Source organism: Fukomys damarensis, unplaced genomic scaffold (genome assembly GCF_012274545.1).
Source record: "Fukomys damarensis isolate Sample0158 unplaced genomic scaffold, DMR_v1.0_HiC HiC_scaffold_5, whole genome shotgun sequence".
Lineage (NCBI taxonomy): Eukaryota > Metazoa > Chordata > Mammalia > Rodentia > Bathyergidae > Fukomys > Fukomys damarensis.
The window spans coordinates 3,107,784-3,124,910 of NW_022900917.1; the positions used below are offsets into that span (position 1 = coordinate 3,107,784).

Sequence of the window (17,127 nt, forward strand, 5' to 3'; positions counted from 1 at the left end):
GGGCGGGTGGGCCCTGCGGCCTCCCCCCGCAGCAACCGAGCCTCCTGCTCTGTGCCCGCCCAGCCCTACCTGGCCGGCTGTAGCCCAAAGGGTGGGACCCGAGGCCCCAGATCCAGGATCCATGGCATCTCCTGGAGGCCCCTTCTTCCCGCCCAGGGTCGAGTGTCAGGGAAGAAAGGCAGGCGCCTCTGACCCAGGCCAACCTCTGTCAGCTGCGGCTGGGATCCGGACACATCAGCGCTGCCTGGAGAGCTCTCAGGCTTCAAACAAACGAGTAGATGCGCTGTGGGCTCTTAGATCCGCTCTGTATTCCAGAAAATTAGAGAAATAACAGAAAAGCGGAAAGAAGAGAAGAAAAAATATTAGCAACACAGTGCTGCCCTGTGCAGACAGTGTCTGTGCTTCACGCTCTGTCAGGGCCTGTGCGCTGATGCCTGCGCGTGTGTGGGTGTGAGTGTGTGGGACTGGAGGCATCACCGGCTGTGTCCTGCCATGTGCGGTGGCAGGGCCTTCCAAGGCATCCCGCTTGCGCAGTGACCAGTGTTGTCGCTTGCCAGGGTGCAAAAGGATTTAGCACAGGCTTGTTGTCTGGTACTTCTGGCCTTCAAGAGCAAACATCAGACATGAGCTTGGCACTTTAAGCAGAAAATTTTGTCAGAGAGACTGAGGTCAAAGGTTTAGCAAACATGGCTTCCTGTTGAATATTAAACGGTGCTCACAAAGGGGTCCAGTGCAAATAGGTTGGTTGGATCCTGGGAGATGATGCTCCCACCCCCAGAATCAAGTCAGCCTCATCTTCTGCATCCAACCCACTATCGCAATGATCCCCAAGGGCATGTGGGCAAATCTCGGGGTTGAGAAATTAGGCACCAAGATGCCTTTGGTGAATACCAGTGACATGTGGTATACGACCAGCTTGAAACTGCACTCTTACTAAACCCGCTGTAACGGTACCTCATCAGGGACCTGCTGCACTGTGGGCACTACGCTAAGTGGTGCCCTATGGCCCTGGCTCTGTTACAGCGGAGGAAATTATGAAAATTACCTGCCCATGCCGCACACCTGGGAAGCACCCTCCAGAGTGGCTCTTCAGACCCAGCGCCTCCTGATCCCATCCCAGAGCTCTTGCCTGTTGGTCTCGATGCCTCTGAAAGAGCGCTGGTATTCAGAGTTGTCAGAGAGGCACCTGCAAGGTCAGCAGAAGGCTGCCTCATATGCCCCTTGGTGAGCCAAGGCTGTCCTCAGAAGAACAGGACGCCGGCCTGGGAAACACAGCAGCTCTTGGCCACCCCAAAGCCGGCAGTTACGGCTGTCAGAATGAACGCCTACCACAGGGACTAAAGGTGTAAGGCATTTGCACACACACTTACAGCCATGTCCTCTCCAGAAGTACAGAAATGGATGCCTTAAGTACAGAAGGCCACAAAGTAAAGATGATAGACCATGCCGTCATGACACAGGCTCTAAAAGGTTAGGCCAGTAGCTATTTGCTTTCTGCATTCACCGAGCTGATCATGTATAATGTTTGACAAGTAGAAGGGACAGTTTGTGGTGTCCTCTTTATTGATCACTTGGTTGTGAGGGGACCCAATTTAAAAAATGAAATGTCGGTCAATAAAGCTTACATGTTTTGTAATTCTAATTCATGTCAGAGTTGGTTTAAAGCCTGTAATTGATCTATGTGATCACAGGTAAAAGCTCTCTCTCTGATACAGCTAATGGAAATGATGCCTCACTTTAGACACATCCTATTTCGCTTTGTTCTATACTAGATGGACTGTGGTCTTCCAACAGTCTAGTACCCATGAGGAAGGAAGACGGTGTCTTTTTCACTGGGTACTGTGAATTCCATGAACCCGAAGGAGCCATGACTTGGCTTTTACGGCCCCCTATGCTGAGTGAATTCTAAGCGTTCCGCTGGTTTTCCGATGTATGGATTTATGTTCAGAGAAACCCACAGGCCGGGGAGGTGGACTTGCATCAAAAAGCTGATTGGGTTGGTAGCTGACAGCAGGATCCTCTTTAAAAATTGGGAAAACACTCATCACACTTTAGTTTTTTAGTTTTTAGGAAAGAACAAAAACCTCTCAATGTTATGGACAAGGGAAATTACACTTTGCTCAGGAACTTCTTGGTAAGCTCCAGTGCAGTGATCGCTCCGAGGCCCATGGTCCAGGACACACACGTTCATGTCTGTATTTACAGCGCTTTCTCACCAGGAAGAGAAGCGGCCTCCAGGAACCTTGAATCCCTTTTTCTGTCTTTGCTCAAGGTGGACTGCAGGCCCCATCCTTGCCTCAACTGTAGCATGAGGTTTGGTTGGAGATGGACAAACAGCGCAATGAAAAATATTGTTAAACATTAATATATTAATCACCCAGCCCCTGCTGCTTACTTGATACACATTAGTTCAACAAATAAGCTGCTTTTGTTCAAAAAGGAAAATACAGAAGAAAATTAAAAACTAATATTTACATGTCTTATATTTTCTACCTTTCTTTTAGAGTTTCCTTCTCAGGAGGCATATAATACACAGGCTTTCGAACTGCAAATCAACCCCAGCGCTTGCTACCCCTGAGCTCCTTTCGCCTATTTTAAGACAGGATCTGGCTAAGCTGTCCAGGTTGGCTTCGAACTCGGCTCCTCTTGCCTCAGCTTTGTGCGTGGCTGAGCTCCAGGCCGGTGGCACTGCCCCCCTGTGCCTTTCCGGCTCCTTCAGGACCTTAGACGTCATTGGAGAACGCGATCCCACGACCCCTCCCTTCCCGGACCGAGGCTCTGGTTTTCCCCACGGCCTGGGTCTCTCCGGCCAGCCCAGCCCCTCTGGCCCTGCTAGGACTGCTCAGAGCGGTGGCGGCCCATGGTGCGGTGCGACGCCCTGAGATCCGCAGGGTGAGGACGCAGGACCGCTGTGCAAGGCCCCTCACTGCTTCCTGGCCCCTTGGTGGGTATCGGCTTTAAAACAGATCTATGCCCGCTTAACAGGAAGAATATGGAAATTTCTGAACGTTTTTAAAGATAGCGCCTTTCCCTAGTGCTAAGGCTCCGAACGTCTGCCCCGAGCTCAGAGTTCCGCCCCTTTCCGTGTCACAGCTGCGGGGCCAACCTGGGCACTGCGCGGGGAGGAGGAGGCGTCGCGGGCCTTCAGGAGCCCCGATGTCGAGCAGCGGCTCCACGGCCCGTCCGGCTGGTTCCCGGGTCCCACACTGAGATGCCTGCCCATTAAACGGACAAGGGACAGATTAACACGAAAAAAGAGACCACAGAGTCCGCCAGAAAATGCACTCACGCTTCCGGAAAGAGAAACTTGCATAAATACTTCAGTGCTGAGCTCCCTACGGTGACGAGAGGTGCTCAGAGCGTGGCTGTAAGCTTCCTGGAGTTTGTGGTTTTTCTCTTCCTGGAGTGTGTATACAGTTTTTGGTGGACTCTGCATTATTAAAACTGTGTATCTGTGGGGCTGGGGCGGTAGCTCAGTGGTGCCGCCACCTGCCTCCCAAATGCAAGGTCCTGAGTTCGATTGCAGAAATGGTATGGGACCATACTAGAAATAGTATCGGGACCAGAAGTGTGTGTGTGTGAGTGTGAGTGTGTGTGTGAGAGTGAGTGTGAGTGTGCGTGTGTGTGTGTGAATTCAAGGAGAAACGCAATGCACGAGATGGCTGGAGCCAGGCTGGAGCTCGGTGGTGGGGCTCGCCGGGGCAGGCGGGAGGCCCCAGCCTCTGCCCGGCGCTGAAAGCCAAGGAGCGATCAGAGCCTGGGCACCATCCTGCCAGAAGCACTGCGGGGGCTTCGGTGGGAGGTCGGAGGGCCGGGGACGACCCGCACACGCGACTTTCAGAAGGACACAGGGACCCGGGGAGCAGACAGACGGGAGGAGGGCAGCTCAGCGTGGGCCGGGCGCTGGTCCCCGGAGATGGGCCAGGACCTCCTGATGGCAAACTCGGGGGAGGGTATTTATAAAATTGAGGTTTTAAGAAATGAATTTTATCAGTACACTTCTGAATACACGAAGATCACATTCAGCCTGGGGAGTCTGTACCTGTACAAGATTTATCCTGATTCTTTTTCACATTCCCCTCCCCCTCCCCTTCCTCCCCTCGCTTGTAAAAGCTTAGTTTCCAGTTTTCATTCTATTCTCTTTGTTTTTCCTTTCCCTTCCTTTTCTCCCCCGCTTTTGTTCCTCTTCCCATTTAACACTTTCTTCCTACTTCCTGATTTCTGTCATCCATTTTGATCCTTATACATGCTTTCAGTTTCTCAGACAAGAGAAACAGTGCACTATTTAAACTATTTATACTTATGTGTCTGATTTATTTCACTTAAAAATGTGATCTTGGGCCGGGGATTTAGCTCAGCGGTTTGGTGGCCTGCCTTGCAAGCGCAAAGACCTGAGTTCAAAACCCGGTACCAAAAAAAAAGAAAAAGAAAAATGTGGTCTCAAGGTGCATCCACTTACCTAAAAATGTCTCCTTTATCCTTCTTTATGGCAGAGTAATACTCCAGTGTGCACTTTTTTTAAAACCATATTTTCCTTATCCATTCATCTGTTGATGGACATCCAGGCTGTTTCCAAGCTTTAGGTATTACAAACTGTGCCACTGTAAACGTGAGTGTGCATGTATCGCTGTGGTGTGATGCTTTTAATTCTTCCAGGAAGACACCAAGAAGGAGAACAGCTGGGTCAAACGGAACCTCTAGTTTTAGTTTGTTGAGGACTCTCCGCTCTGATTTCCATATTGTTTATACCAGTGTACACTTCCACCATCAGCGAAGGGCTCCTGTTCCCCACAGCCCTGCAGCATTGTTGGTTGATATCTCAATGGTGGCCATTCTTTCTGAAGTGAGGTAGAGTCTCAATGTTGCTTTAATCTGCAGTTTTCAAATGACCAGTGATGTCCACCGTATCTTAAATACATTATTTGCCATTTGTTCTTCTTCATCTGAGAAGTGTCCATTTTAGTGCCCCATTTGGGGTCTTTAAGTTTGAGGCAGAGTCTGATTTTTTTTTTGAAGTTCTTTATGTATTCTATTTTTTTGTCCAAGGAATAGCCAGTAAAATTTTTTTCCCATTCTGTGGATTTGCTCTTCACTCTGTTGGTGGTTTCCTTGGCTGTGCAAAAGCTTTTTAGTAAGATGAGATCCCAGTTGTTGATTCTCTGTAGCATTTCCTGTTCAATTGGGGCTTTGTTCATAAAGTCTTTGCCTACATCTAAGTTTTCAAGAGCTACACCTATTCTATCTTCCAGCAGATTGTTTGTTTTAATATTTAGATCTTTGATCCATTTTGATTTTACTTTAGTGCATAGTGAGTGATATGGGTCTAGATTTAATCTTCAGTATGTGGAAAGTCAGTTTGGCAAACAAACAAATCTGAGGATCAATGGAACAGAGAAGAAAATGTAGAAACAACTCCAAGCACACTCAGCTACCTTATCTTGTACCAAAGGGTCAAACAGCTTCACAGGAAGACAGCCTCTCTAACACATCGTTCTGGGAAAACTGATTTTTAATCCTAGGAGTCTTTTGGTAGAGTTTTGGGGTCATCTAGTAGAGTATCATGTTATCAGTAAATAATGATAACTTCTTTTCCTATCCATATTTCTTTTCTTTCTCTTGTCTAATTGCTGTGGCTAATGTTTCCAGAACTATATTGAATAGGAATGGTGACAGTGTACATCCTTGCCTTGTTCCTGATTTTAGAGTGAAAGCTTTCAGTTTTTTTTCCATTTAGTGTGATGTTGGCAATTAGTTTGTCATACATGACTTTTATCAGATTGACATAAAAATCTCCTATTCCAATTTTCTGTAGGGTTTTTATCATGAGTGTGTTTGAATTTCTCAAATGCCTTTTCTGTATCAATTGAGATTATAATGTGATTTTTGTCTTTGGGTTTGCTAATTTGGTGTATTCCATTTATTGATTTGTGTATGTTGAACCATCCCTGCATTCCTGGGATGAATCCCACTTGGCCAGGGTTTATAATCTTCCTGATGATTGTTGCATTCTGTTTGCCAGTATCTTATTGAGGATTTTTGCATCTATGTTCATTTAGGGATTGGCCTGTGGTTCTCTTTTTTTAGTTGGATCCTTTTCTGGTTTTGGTATTAAGGTATTGCTTGCTTCCAAGAATGAGTTTGGGAGTACTGCTTCCCTTTTAATTTTGCTGAAGAGTTTGAGGAGTAGTGACATTAGAGTATCTCCAGATTTCTTATAGAACTCAGCAGTAGTCCATCATGGCCTGGACTTTTCTTTGTTGGTAGCTTATTCATTTCACTTCAATTTCATGAACTAATATTGGGTTATTTAGAGTGTTTTACCTTCTTGATTCTGCTTTGGGAATTTGTATGTGTCTAGGAATCTGTCCATTTTATCTGAGTTTTCTATCTCATTAGAGTACAGGTTCTTCTGGATTTCTGCAGGATCTGTTATTTCACCCTTTTCATTCCTAATTGCATGGATTTGAGTCTTTCCTTTTCTTTTCCTTTTTCCTTTTTAAGGTTGGCAAAGGGTTTGTCAATTTTATTTAGTTTTTCAAAGAAACAACACTTCCATTCATTGATTCTTTGCATTGTTTTCTTAGTCTCAATTGCATTAATTTCTGCTCAGGTTTTTATAATTTCCTCCATTGTATAAGCTTTGGGCTTGACCTGCTCTTCTTTTTCTAGTAGCTTCAGGTTCAACATTAGGAGATTTATTTGATCTTGCTCTGATTTTTTGATATGGGAATTCACTACTATAAATGTCCCTTGTAGGACTGCTTTCATTGCATCCCATAAGTTCTGGTATCTCATATCAGCACTGTCATTTAATTGTAGATACTGTCTAATTTCTTCTTTAATTTCACTTGTGACCCACTGGTAGTTCAGGAGGGTGTTATTCAATTTCTATGTGTTTATGCTGTTTTTGTGGTTTCTTTTGCTGTTGATTTCCAATTTCATTGCACTATGATTTGATAATATGTGTAGAACAATTTCAATGCTTTTCCATTTACTTAAGCATGTTCTGTGAACTAGTATGTCTACTAATTCCATTTGTTCAAAGATTTGGTTCAGCTCTGATATTTCTTTATTGTTGTTGTTGTCGTTGTTTTGTCTAATTGATATGTCTATTTGTGACAGTGGGATAGTGAGGTCTCCCATTGCAGTTGTATTAGTGCTTATCTGATTTTTTGTATTGATTAGTGTTTGTTTTATATAGTTGGATGCATCAGTATTTGGCGCATATATATTTATGATTGTTATTGCTTCCTTTTTATTGTTCATTAACAAGTATGTACTTACATTCTTTGTCTCTTCTCATCAGTATTGGGTTGAAATCCACTTTGTCTGCAAATAGAATAGCTATGCCTTCTTTTTGCCAGATTCCTGTTCCATAGAGTATTGTTTTCCTTCCTTTAAGTTTTAGTCTACGCATTTCTTTTTGAATTAAATGTGTTTCTTGAATGCAGCATATTGTTGGACCTTGCTTCTTGATTCATTCTGCCAATCTATTTCTTTTAATTGCTAAATTGAGCCCATTTACATTAATGATTATAACTGATCTGTATTAACTTATTATTCTTATTAATTTCCCATTGTTGGTTCCCTTTATTTCCCTTGTGCTTAATTGCTTTCCTTACTTGGTAGATTCAGTCTGTTGGAATTCATGGAATTGTTGTCCTTGTCTTTTTCTAGAATATTTTCAGAACTTTCTGGAGTGCCAGTTTGGTGTCCTGAATTTCTTCAGGTGTTCTTTATCATGGAAGTATTATATTTCTCCATCAATTTTGAAAGATGATTTTCAGGGTACAACAGTTTAGGTTGGAGGTTGTTTTCTTGTAAGGCTTGAAATAATTCCCACCTAGCTCTCCTTGACTTAAGGATTTGGGTTGAGAAGTCTGCTGTGATTCTGATGGATTTTCCTTTAGAGGTGATTTTTGTTTGTTTGTTTGTTTTCTCAAACAGCTTTTAATATTTTGTTCTTGTGTTGAATTTCTAGAATCTTGACTATTATATGCCTTGGTGTAGTTGTTTTCTGATCATGGCTTATTGGGGTTCTATATGCCTCAATTATATATAAGTTAAATTATTTTACCATGCTATTACTTCTGAACAGGCTTTTATATCTTTTGTGCTTTCTTCTGATTTTTCACTGATTTCAACTAATCTTATTTTATCCTTTTTTTGCATGATCTTGCAGTGGTTGGATTGATTTTTCATGGTCCCTTGCTATTTTTAAGAAATCTTTCATTTGGTGGCCTCTGACTGCAAACCTGTCTTCTAAGTCTGACATTCTGTCTTTGCATTGGTTGATTCTGCTGCATATATTTTCAATAGAATTTTTAATCACCTGGAAATTTGCTTGTATCTGTTTCATAGAATCTAGTTCTTTCCTATGTTGATCATTCATGGTTTCCAACACTTTTCTAAACTCTATTTTTTAAAATCTATATCTACTCTAGGTTCACTAACCATGTCCTTCATTATGGCATTATCTTTTAGTAAACTGTGTTATTTTTTTTTTTCTACAGCTCATTCATCTGCTTTACTGCTTCTGTGGCTACTGTTTCAGAGAGTTCAGCTGTGTGGCTTTTGATTTCTTCCACCTCAATGCTCCCTGGATTTGCCTTGGGAGAGCATAGGGAGATCCAGGATTGCATCTTGATTCTGTGTTTTCTCATTTTCTACTGTTTTATTTGTTTTCTTCATTGATGTTTGTAAATTGCTTATGGTAAGTAGTTTTGTTACTAGTACTAAAACCTCTTTAGGACATGATTACTTTTCAGAGGTTTCTGCTATGCATAACTGACTTCTGACTTGTGAGTCTTCCCAAGATCTTGCCTCTTTCACATGTTAGGGAGTAAAGGTTGATATTTGTTTGGCCTAGCACCCCATTCTTTGGTACTGGACTATGGTGTTATTTGTGACCTCCAGATAATCTCAGTATTGACTTACAAAGAACAGTTGATCACAAGAACTATGTCACCTTTGCTAAAGTAATACAACCTGTAATAACAATAGCATCAAACACAGTCCAGAAAAATGACAGACTGTGATAACTATTAATTTGCCACCTTTAACTATAGGTACAAACTTTATATTTATATAACAAAATCTAAAACCAATCAGAAAATTATGTACAGTAAAAATCTACTTAATAGAGCAACTTTATCCTCAAGGGAGAGAGTGTAAAGGGGACAAGGGGAAAATAGAGAAATAAAAGAAGAGAAAGAGATTAAAAGCAAGGCTGAAAGGCAAAGGAAGAATACACAAGCTTTGGGAAAGAAAAAGGAAGAAAGAAAACAAAAACAAGAGGAAAGTAAACAAGCTCCAAAAGAAGAAACAAAAATAGATAATCAAGGGCCAGGGATATCGCTCCTCAGCACAGTGCCTACCTAGCAAGTGTGAGGTCCTGAGTTTGATCCCTAGTGAAAAAAAAAATCTAGAAAAACAATTTTTTTTAAATCCCTAAAACAACCAAAAAAAGAAAAACATACAAAAAGAGATTTCTCTATGACTTCAAGCCTGTGATTTTCTTCTGGTGTTCATATTTTTGTGGTAGTGTTCAAGTCAGAGCCCAAGCCTGTGTTGGGAGTAATCCCAGTAGGTCTGCAGTAGGGTTAGTGTGCGTCCTAGCTGATCCCTAAGCCTGCAGCAGAGTTGGAGCAGTGCCAATTCTGATGCTTTCAAATCAGCAGAAGTTCAGGTGATCCTGGCCCTCAGCTGTGGGGCCAGGGCCTGAGTCTTCACCCAGCACCACTTGGTGTCCCTTGCCAGCCCCCACAGCTCTCCCTCACTGTGGGATTTCAACACTGGGCACCCTAATAGGAAGCAATCCCATGGCTGCTCTGAGTATAAAGTTCATTGGCTCCTTCCTAAAAAAGGTGACAACCAAGCACCCTCTCCAGGGAGCACAGCTGTTGCCTGGACTGGAGTTATTCACTGGTCCTTGCAGCATACAGCATGGTTCTGCTCCGTGAGCTTCCCCCCACAGGCCTCTGGTCTCACTGTCCTCACTGCGCCCCTGTAGATTTGATTCTCCTCTCTCACAGTGAGAGTGCAGCTTGCCCCCTCTTTCTGCACTGCAGTCTGTCTCCTTACTTACTCTGTAGCATCCAGTTTTCCCTTCAGATCTTTCCAGGATTCCTGGGATCCACCTCTCTCCTTCCTCTCTTCCCCAAGTTGTTATTTTCCAGGGTCTGGATTCTTAATCTTTGAGGGGTTCATTGGTTGCTGTTTACTACTCTGCCATCTCCTGGGAGTTCTATAAAATTGAGTATTAAACTGAATGTTGTGTGCATGCCCATAATTCCAGCTACTCAGGAGGATGAGGCACGAGGATTGAGGTTTGTGAGTTCAAGGCCAGCGTCGGCTGTACAGCAAGACAGTGTCTCAAAAAAGTTGAGTTCTCGGAGGAAGCTCAACGTTATGCAAACACAACAAGCCTTTTCTCAAAACCCTATTCTCAAATGTCTTCTGCTCAAAATAATTTTGTGCTATTGTGGTCTTATCGGACCCTTAACTCCAAAGTAATACTAAGGATTCTCAAGGTGATTATTTAGTTCCATTAATTCAGCCAACAAGTACTGGTTTCAAGTCCAGTCCACCCTGGGGTTCCTGGCTGGTGTGGGGGTCACAGTGATGGAAACAGTGTTCTCCATTCCCGGGCCAAACCACTGCAGGAACATGGATGCATGTGTGGTGACTGTGACTGCTTCTGAGAAGACCCTTAACACTTTCCTTTCTGGTAGGTCCCCAGGCATAGCTGCTTACACACCCAGGCTGGGCTTCTGACCAGGGTCCTTGACCAATAAGTGCATCATGGCAGCAATCCAGCATCTACACCTCAGCACCTCTTTGAGTTCACCTCTCTTGTGCCAGGAACAAGTTGGGGGAACATTTCTGGTTTTCAGTCATAGTCACTGCAGAAAAAGGGAAACTGCATGTTAGGGGATATCTTGAGCTGCTGAGTCTTCACAGTGTGTTCTTTGCACATAACATCAAGCACTTTAAGAGTTAGTTTAAAGTAGAACAAAATGCACTCTTTTTTTCTAAATTAGGACATTCTTTGAGATAAAGACATGGAAATTGATTGGAATTTTGTTATAGAGTCCTCGTGGGCACCGATCAGGTGGTGATCTTTGGGCAGAACTCACCAGAGAGCCTTCAGATGTGTTCAGTCTACCCCACAAGAGCATTGTCTCCGAAGAACCTAGGAGACTACACGGCCAGACCGATGTATCTTGGGGGGAAAGGACAGCACACACTGACCCACGATGGGAAAAGTGAGCCATCCTTCTTCATGTCACAACTGTTGGAGAAATTAGCCCTGCCTTCCCTTATCCCTTAAGCATTTGGAGAGTGTTCCAATGTCAGGCTCTGTAATGGGTTAAAGGCGGGCAGAGCAGAAACCACTTCCCTTGACCTGGGAGTTCTTCCTTCTGGGGAGCTGATCTAGGCAGGGGGAGTCACAGGAAGTGGACTCATTGGAGGTGGCAGGTGGCATGAGTGGGCCACTGGTGGGTTGGATTTGAGGATCCAGGAAGCCAGAGAGAGGGTGGCAGGATGCTCTTAAGAGCTGCTTTGGATGGATAACCAATCGCCTCCTTGTGTCTCCAACTTTGTGAGGCAAGAGGTTGAGTGTGGACGAGCAATGTCCAGGTGTGTATAAAGCTCCATGTGCTTCTGGATTTGGGATATAAATTGAGATTACCAAGTCTGTTTTCATCAGCCTTCATGGCTTGGAGAATGCTGGAAATCCAGCCAGGTGCTGTTCTCACTAAGGCTGAGCTCTGTTCTGTGACGTGAGACCCACTGTCACTACAGTACACCTCGTGTCAAGTTGCAGGGTCTGCGCTGGGGGCAGTGTGGACTCCTGTGCCCCGGAAAGTGGGTGGGGCGGACTGGAAAGTTTTCCCAGGAGGACAGCCCAAGTAGTGAGGAGCTGCTGAACCAACTTAGGAGCCAGCATTAGAAAGCGGAAATGTGTTTCCTTAGGGTCAATGACAAATAAAAGTGGAGGGAAAGCCAATCACAGAGGAAACAAAGGAGACCATGGGAGATAAGAGCAAAGCCAGAGTCCTGGCAGCCTCAGTGTCTAAAACCCACTCCCAGCCTGGGAGAGCGAGGGCGAGGGGAGGGGAAGGGGAAGGGAACACTCAGGACAGGAAAAGTGCCTGCCTCTCCCCCTCCTCCCTGCCGCAGTCCGATCGGTCCTTGCTCAGGAGCTCTCCTACTGTCGCCCCAGGATATCCATCTGCTCCAGTGTGGCCAGAGCGGCCCTTCAGCTGTCGCCTTCAGCCTCGTAAGAAGGGCGTCAAATCCTGCTGTCCACGTAAACTGTGTCCCACCATGCCTCTGCACTTTCACAGTGTCAATGTGCAAGATGAATTTGTCCAATAGAATATGCACTTCCTGTGGGAAATCTAGCAGACACCGAAAATGCAATTTAACTAGAAGGAAATCAAAATGTGCTGTCATCTCACCACCTGGAAACCTGGCCCAGAAACCCTTGCTGGCTTGGGGCTCAGGCTGGGCGTCCAAGCTCCCGAGTGCTCACATGAGCTCGTCTTGCCTCAGACCCACTGGCCCTTCAGGCTGGCATCAGGACCCCTGGGCGCCCCGGGCCACCCCACTTCCTTGCCCTCAGGCAGCTCCTCAGTACCTGTCCATCTCTCCACCCAGCCCTCACACTCCGGATGTTCCCTGGGCTCACGGTGGCCCTCGCTCTAGCCCCAGCTGTGTCTCCTCTGTTACCCCGATGGGTCTCACCCTGCACGTGACCTGCTGTGCACTGGTGAGTGTGACAGCCAGGTCATCTCAAAGCCTCCCTTCCCTGCAAGGGCAGACTTGGAGCCTGGTGGCGCTGCTCCCTGTCCCATCTTGTCCCCTTGCCATCAGACTGGCCAGGCTCCGAACTGGTTCTCCACTCTGCTTCTTCCCCTCCCAGTGCCTCCCAACACTGCAGACCTGGCAATGGGACTCGGCACCCAGCCCGGTAGGTCCAGACCCACCACGAGGCTCTGTGGGTTGGAGGCTGTGATGCACGTTGGTGACCTGAGTGTGTCCTGCTCCTAATCTGAACCCAACTTCCTAGCACCTCTGAGTCCGTCCCTCTTCTGAACTCCTAGTTGTCTTTTCTCAGAATGCCTTCTAGGGAGCTTCATAATTTTTCACCTCCCTTTCACAATTTCTATGCTATATTAGAGAAGTAGTTTTGTCCTCTGTTGCTACGATCTGGTTGTGCTATTACAATTACTGACTCACAGCCATCTTCCTGCACAGACCACTCAACTCCAGGGCAGAGTCGTGGCTTCTTTGTGTCCAACAACAGTTTTATTAGGATATAATTAATATGCAATAGATTATGCTGTGCATTTCAGTGGGTTCTAGTATCTTTGCAGAGTTGTGCAACAGTCACTACAGTAAATTTGTGAATATTTTTATCACTTTCCCCCCAAAACAGTGTACCTTTTCACGATCCCCCTGCACCCTTCCCCTCCTGGGCCAGGTGACCCTGTTCTCTCCACCACCCCTGCGGCTTTGCCCCTCGTGGATGGACACTCCGCACAGCTGGACCACACAGTGTGCGGCTCCTGTGGCTGCTTCTTTTACTTAGCACCACATTTTCACATGGCCCAGCCCTCTACTCCCTTCTGCGGAAATGCTGACCCACAGGGTGAGGGTGCCACACCTTGCTTGCCCATCCCCCAGTGAGCCCATCCACCGGTGGACTTTGGGCTCGTGCCTACACTTTGGCCGGCGCTGTCCTGCATGTTTGTGTGTGGGTTTAGTGTGAACGAGAGCTCCCTTCTCTTGGGGATGCACAGGGAGGGTTGCTGGTCACTCAGCAGCTAGGGTCTCTCCAACGTGCTGCATCGGGCCACATTCTCAGCAGCTGGTCCCCTGTACATGTGGGTTTTTAACCAGTAATGGGGTGCAAATATTTTAAAAATCTGTGCTGGTACTGTACAGGTACAGACTCTTTACTTCTCCTTACTTCCTAAACAGTACAGAAGTATAACTATTTCCACCGAATGTATACTGTGTGAAGTGGTGTAGGTAATCCTGGGGGTTCGGGTGAGGAGGAGCAAGGCCTGGGTATGTAGAAATACTGAGCCACTTGGTAGAAGGGCCCCGGGCATCTGCAGATGTTGCCTCCACCCAGGGCTTCCTGGAACCGACTTTCCCACAGTGACTGAGGACTAGTGTAGCTAGTTTCTCCACACTCCACGAGTGGAGAAATAATAGACAAAGAAGTTTTCAAAGGCTGATTTTCTAGTTTAGTAATCCCAGAAAAGTACTTCCTTCTAACATTCGAATTAACTATGAGTTCCACTAGAAAAGAGGCCCTGTTGGATTTGGAAGACACGTAAAGAACAAACTGAGAAGATTAAGTGGTTTTCAGATGGAAATGTAGAACCTGGGAAATTATTTCTAGTACAGTTTCTAGACCAAGAGGGACCTCCTAGGAAATGCAGATATGTATGGTTCTGCATCAGCCTTGTTAAGTAGACACAAAGTACAGACTCTTACATGTGAAGCGAGGTTCACACAAACAAAAATAATTGGAGTGGGGCCCACTAACTACAGGGAAAATTCAAACATCTACAGAAAGAAGCAACAGAGAGGAGGCGGCAGTGGCTGGCAGGGCCTCCTGGAGGGAGCGCCGGGTGTGTCTTGGACCTGTGCTGGAATATCGGCCCCTATGCCCGAAGGCGTGTAGAGGCTTGGGGGAGGCCAGGGACTTACAGACCGTTAGGAAGATTTAACTCAACAGCACAGACAGAGAACCACAGTCTCTACAGTCCTTGTTTGACTTTCTGCCCATCCACGATCCCGCTGACGGTTTACCATGTGTGCCCTGTGTAAAGATCAAGCCAGGATAATTAGAATGCCCGTCGTCTCACGCGTGGGCCTCGCTTTGAGGGACAGCATCTATTATCCATGCCAGCTGTTCACAGCGTACCATGTGGCCTGTGCCTCCCCGGTGACCAGCGCCCTGTCAAGCAATGGAAAGCACCAGAGCGTTTCCTGTGATGCAGCTGTGACCTTGGCCCTTGGTCGGTCTCTCCCCGTCCACCCTCCCCTCACCCCGTGCAGTTAGTGGCCAGCGCTCCAGTGGAAATGTCCCTGTGCCATGCGGGCTTGCGTCGGAATGGGGGCAGGGTGAGCACAGCTGCAGAGAAAAAGGCGATCAGGGCTCATGAAACAGCCGGAGGATCCAGCTGAGCCAGCCCGGGAGGACAGAGGGCACGGTGCAGACTGGAGAACGGCGAAGAAGTCACGGGGGGCTTTGGGGCCGAGAGGTGGGATGGCCCAGACTCTGGGTAGCTCAAGGGTGGTGGGAGGTGGGACTTGCCTGCCAGGAAGCATCCTGACAAAATGAAATTTTACAGAGAACCTGGTTTCTTCTTGAGAAGAAAAAAAAAAAAATGTCTGAATCTTTCCCATGTCTCCTTTTGGGGTTTCTTTACAGCCCTCACTGTTTTCTTGGGGTCCAGCTGCTCGTGCTTCTTGCCAAGGCTGCACCAGTGGTTTTACCACTTCAGCCCTGCCCCATGGACGGTCTGTCCCTTCCCTGGGTCTTGTACACAGAACTCCTAGGTTGACCTACGTGCTTGCAGATGCAGTGACAAAGGGCTGGCCCAGAGGCTGGCTCACCTGTGAAACCCTCTCTGACCCAGGCCGCTCTGGCGGGAGGCACCACCACGATCATCGACTTTGCCATCCCTCCGAAGGGCGGCTCCCTGCTGGACGCCTTCCACACCTGGAGACGCTGGGCTGACCCCAAAGTCTGCTGCGACTACAGCCTGCACGTGGCCGTGACGTGGTGGAGCGAGCAGGTGTGTCCCACTGAGTCCCCTGTCCTTGCTCTGGACAGGAGCATTAAACCAGCGACAGGTGTCAAGGGCAGGCAGCGAGTGGAGCTGCTGGCTTCCAGGTGACCCAAGAACCGCATGCTCTGTGGGCCTCGTAACCGTTCACATGAGAGGAAACCTCCCTCATGCCCACTGGTGACTTGGGCCCAGCAGAAATGGCGACAGGATTCAGACAGAAAAGACAATTTTGAGAGCTGCTGAGATAGGTTGTTTCTCCCCATAGTAAAGGGTGTGTGTTTGGGGGGACTCTTCTCCTTGGGATTTAAGTTACGACTTGTTTTTTCCATCCTGGACTCCATTCAGAAATCTGTGGTGAACACGATTTGCATAACTTATGTCCCCACTTCCCGTTGAGAATCTGGCTTTCGACTCCAAGTTAATATAAAACAGTAATCAGTCTTTAACAGTTCAGCCAACACGACAGTGAGGTTTATAGTCCACAGTTAAAGTTGACTTTTCTCAAACAAAACACAAAAACAAACATTGCCCTTCCAAGCCATGCCTCGGTCTGTTCTATGCCCCTAAGGCCAGTCCCTCCCTCCTCTCTCCCTGTTCTCCCTTCCTTCTTTTTGTCTTTCCTTCCTCCTTTCCTCCTCTACTGTAGGAGATGGAGCAGCACCCCTCACTCTAAGTCTGGTGGCTGGGGCTTAACCACGAGCTTCTGTGCCGTGTGGAGGCCCCGCCCCCAGGACATGGCTGGCGGCTGCCTGGTGAAGCCCAGGGTTCATGGAGCTGTGAGCGGGGCTTCCCCAAGGCTCCTCCTGGCCCCTCCTCTCCTCCTGTGGTCGTCGGGCGCAGGGCTGCTTGTCTCTGCCTCCATATTCCATGCTGTCCCCGGTGTGGGCCTCTGCGTCGGGGTCCTTTCTTTAAAGTCACCGGCCACGTGGGGTTAGGTCCACACTAATGACTTCACCTTATCTAAGGACACCTGCGGTACTCCGTTTCCAGCTGGGGGGTGGGACCCCCTCACCAGAAGGCCCTCTGCACGCGGTCCCCCACACGGCCGTGGGCAGGGGTTCAGGGCCAGCCTGGGGATAGAGCAGGACTGCTGGACGGTGTGGGACTGGACCCTTCACTAGGGCACCTCAGCAAGGGTGCTGTGCCCCGAGAGTGGCCGTCAGGTGACCCCGCCAACCACGTGCAGAGCACCTCCTTATTACTCATTAATTACAATTATATATTCATTGCAGAAAAGTTGAAAGTGTAGAGGAAAAAGAGGCACACCCCAGCAGTTCCGCCCCTTCCTGTCACGCTACAGACCATG

General features: G+C 47.1%; 1 protein-coding gene and 1 long non-coding RNA gene across 2 annotated transcripts in view; one reads left to right on the top strand and one right to left on the bottom strand.

Moving 5' to 3' along the window:
• Positions 1–225: 225 nt before the first annotated feature.
• LOC117284511 lies at positions 226–1,120 on the bottom strand. Its single transcript, XR_004515620.1, has 3 exons — positions 1,046–1,120; positions 478–602; positions 226–304 (listed from the first exon to the last, which is right to left on the bottom strand). It is a non-coding gene; the product is annotated as an uncharacterized LOC117284511 (long non-coding RNA).
• Positions 1,121–12,742: 11,622 nt separating this feature from the next.
• Positions 12,743–17,127, top strand: part of Dpys (dihydropyrimidinase) — a 48,685-nt gene continuing 44,300 nt past the window's right edge. Inside the window, exons 1-6 of the mRNA XM_010612134.3 lie at positions 12,743–12,778; positions 12,883–12,979; positions 13,493–13,660; positions 14,856–15,044; positions 15,190–15,290; positions 15,669–15,827. Coding sequence (XP_010610436.1) covers positions 12,743–12,778; positions 12,883–12,979; positions 13,493–13,660; positions 14,856–15,044; positions 15,190–15,290; positions 15,669–15,827 — 750 coding nt within the window. The remainder of the gene's footprint in view (positions 12,779–12,882; positions 12,980–13,492; positions 13,661–14,855; positions 15,045–15,189; positions 15,291–15,668; positions 15,828–17,127) is intronic.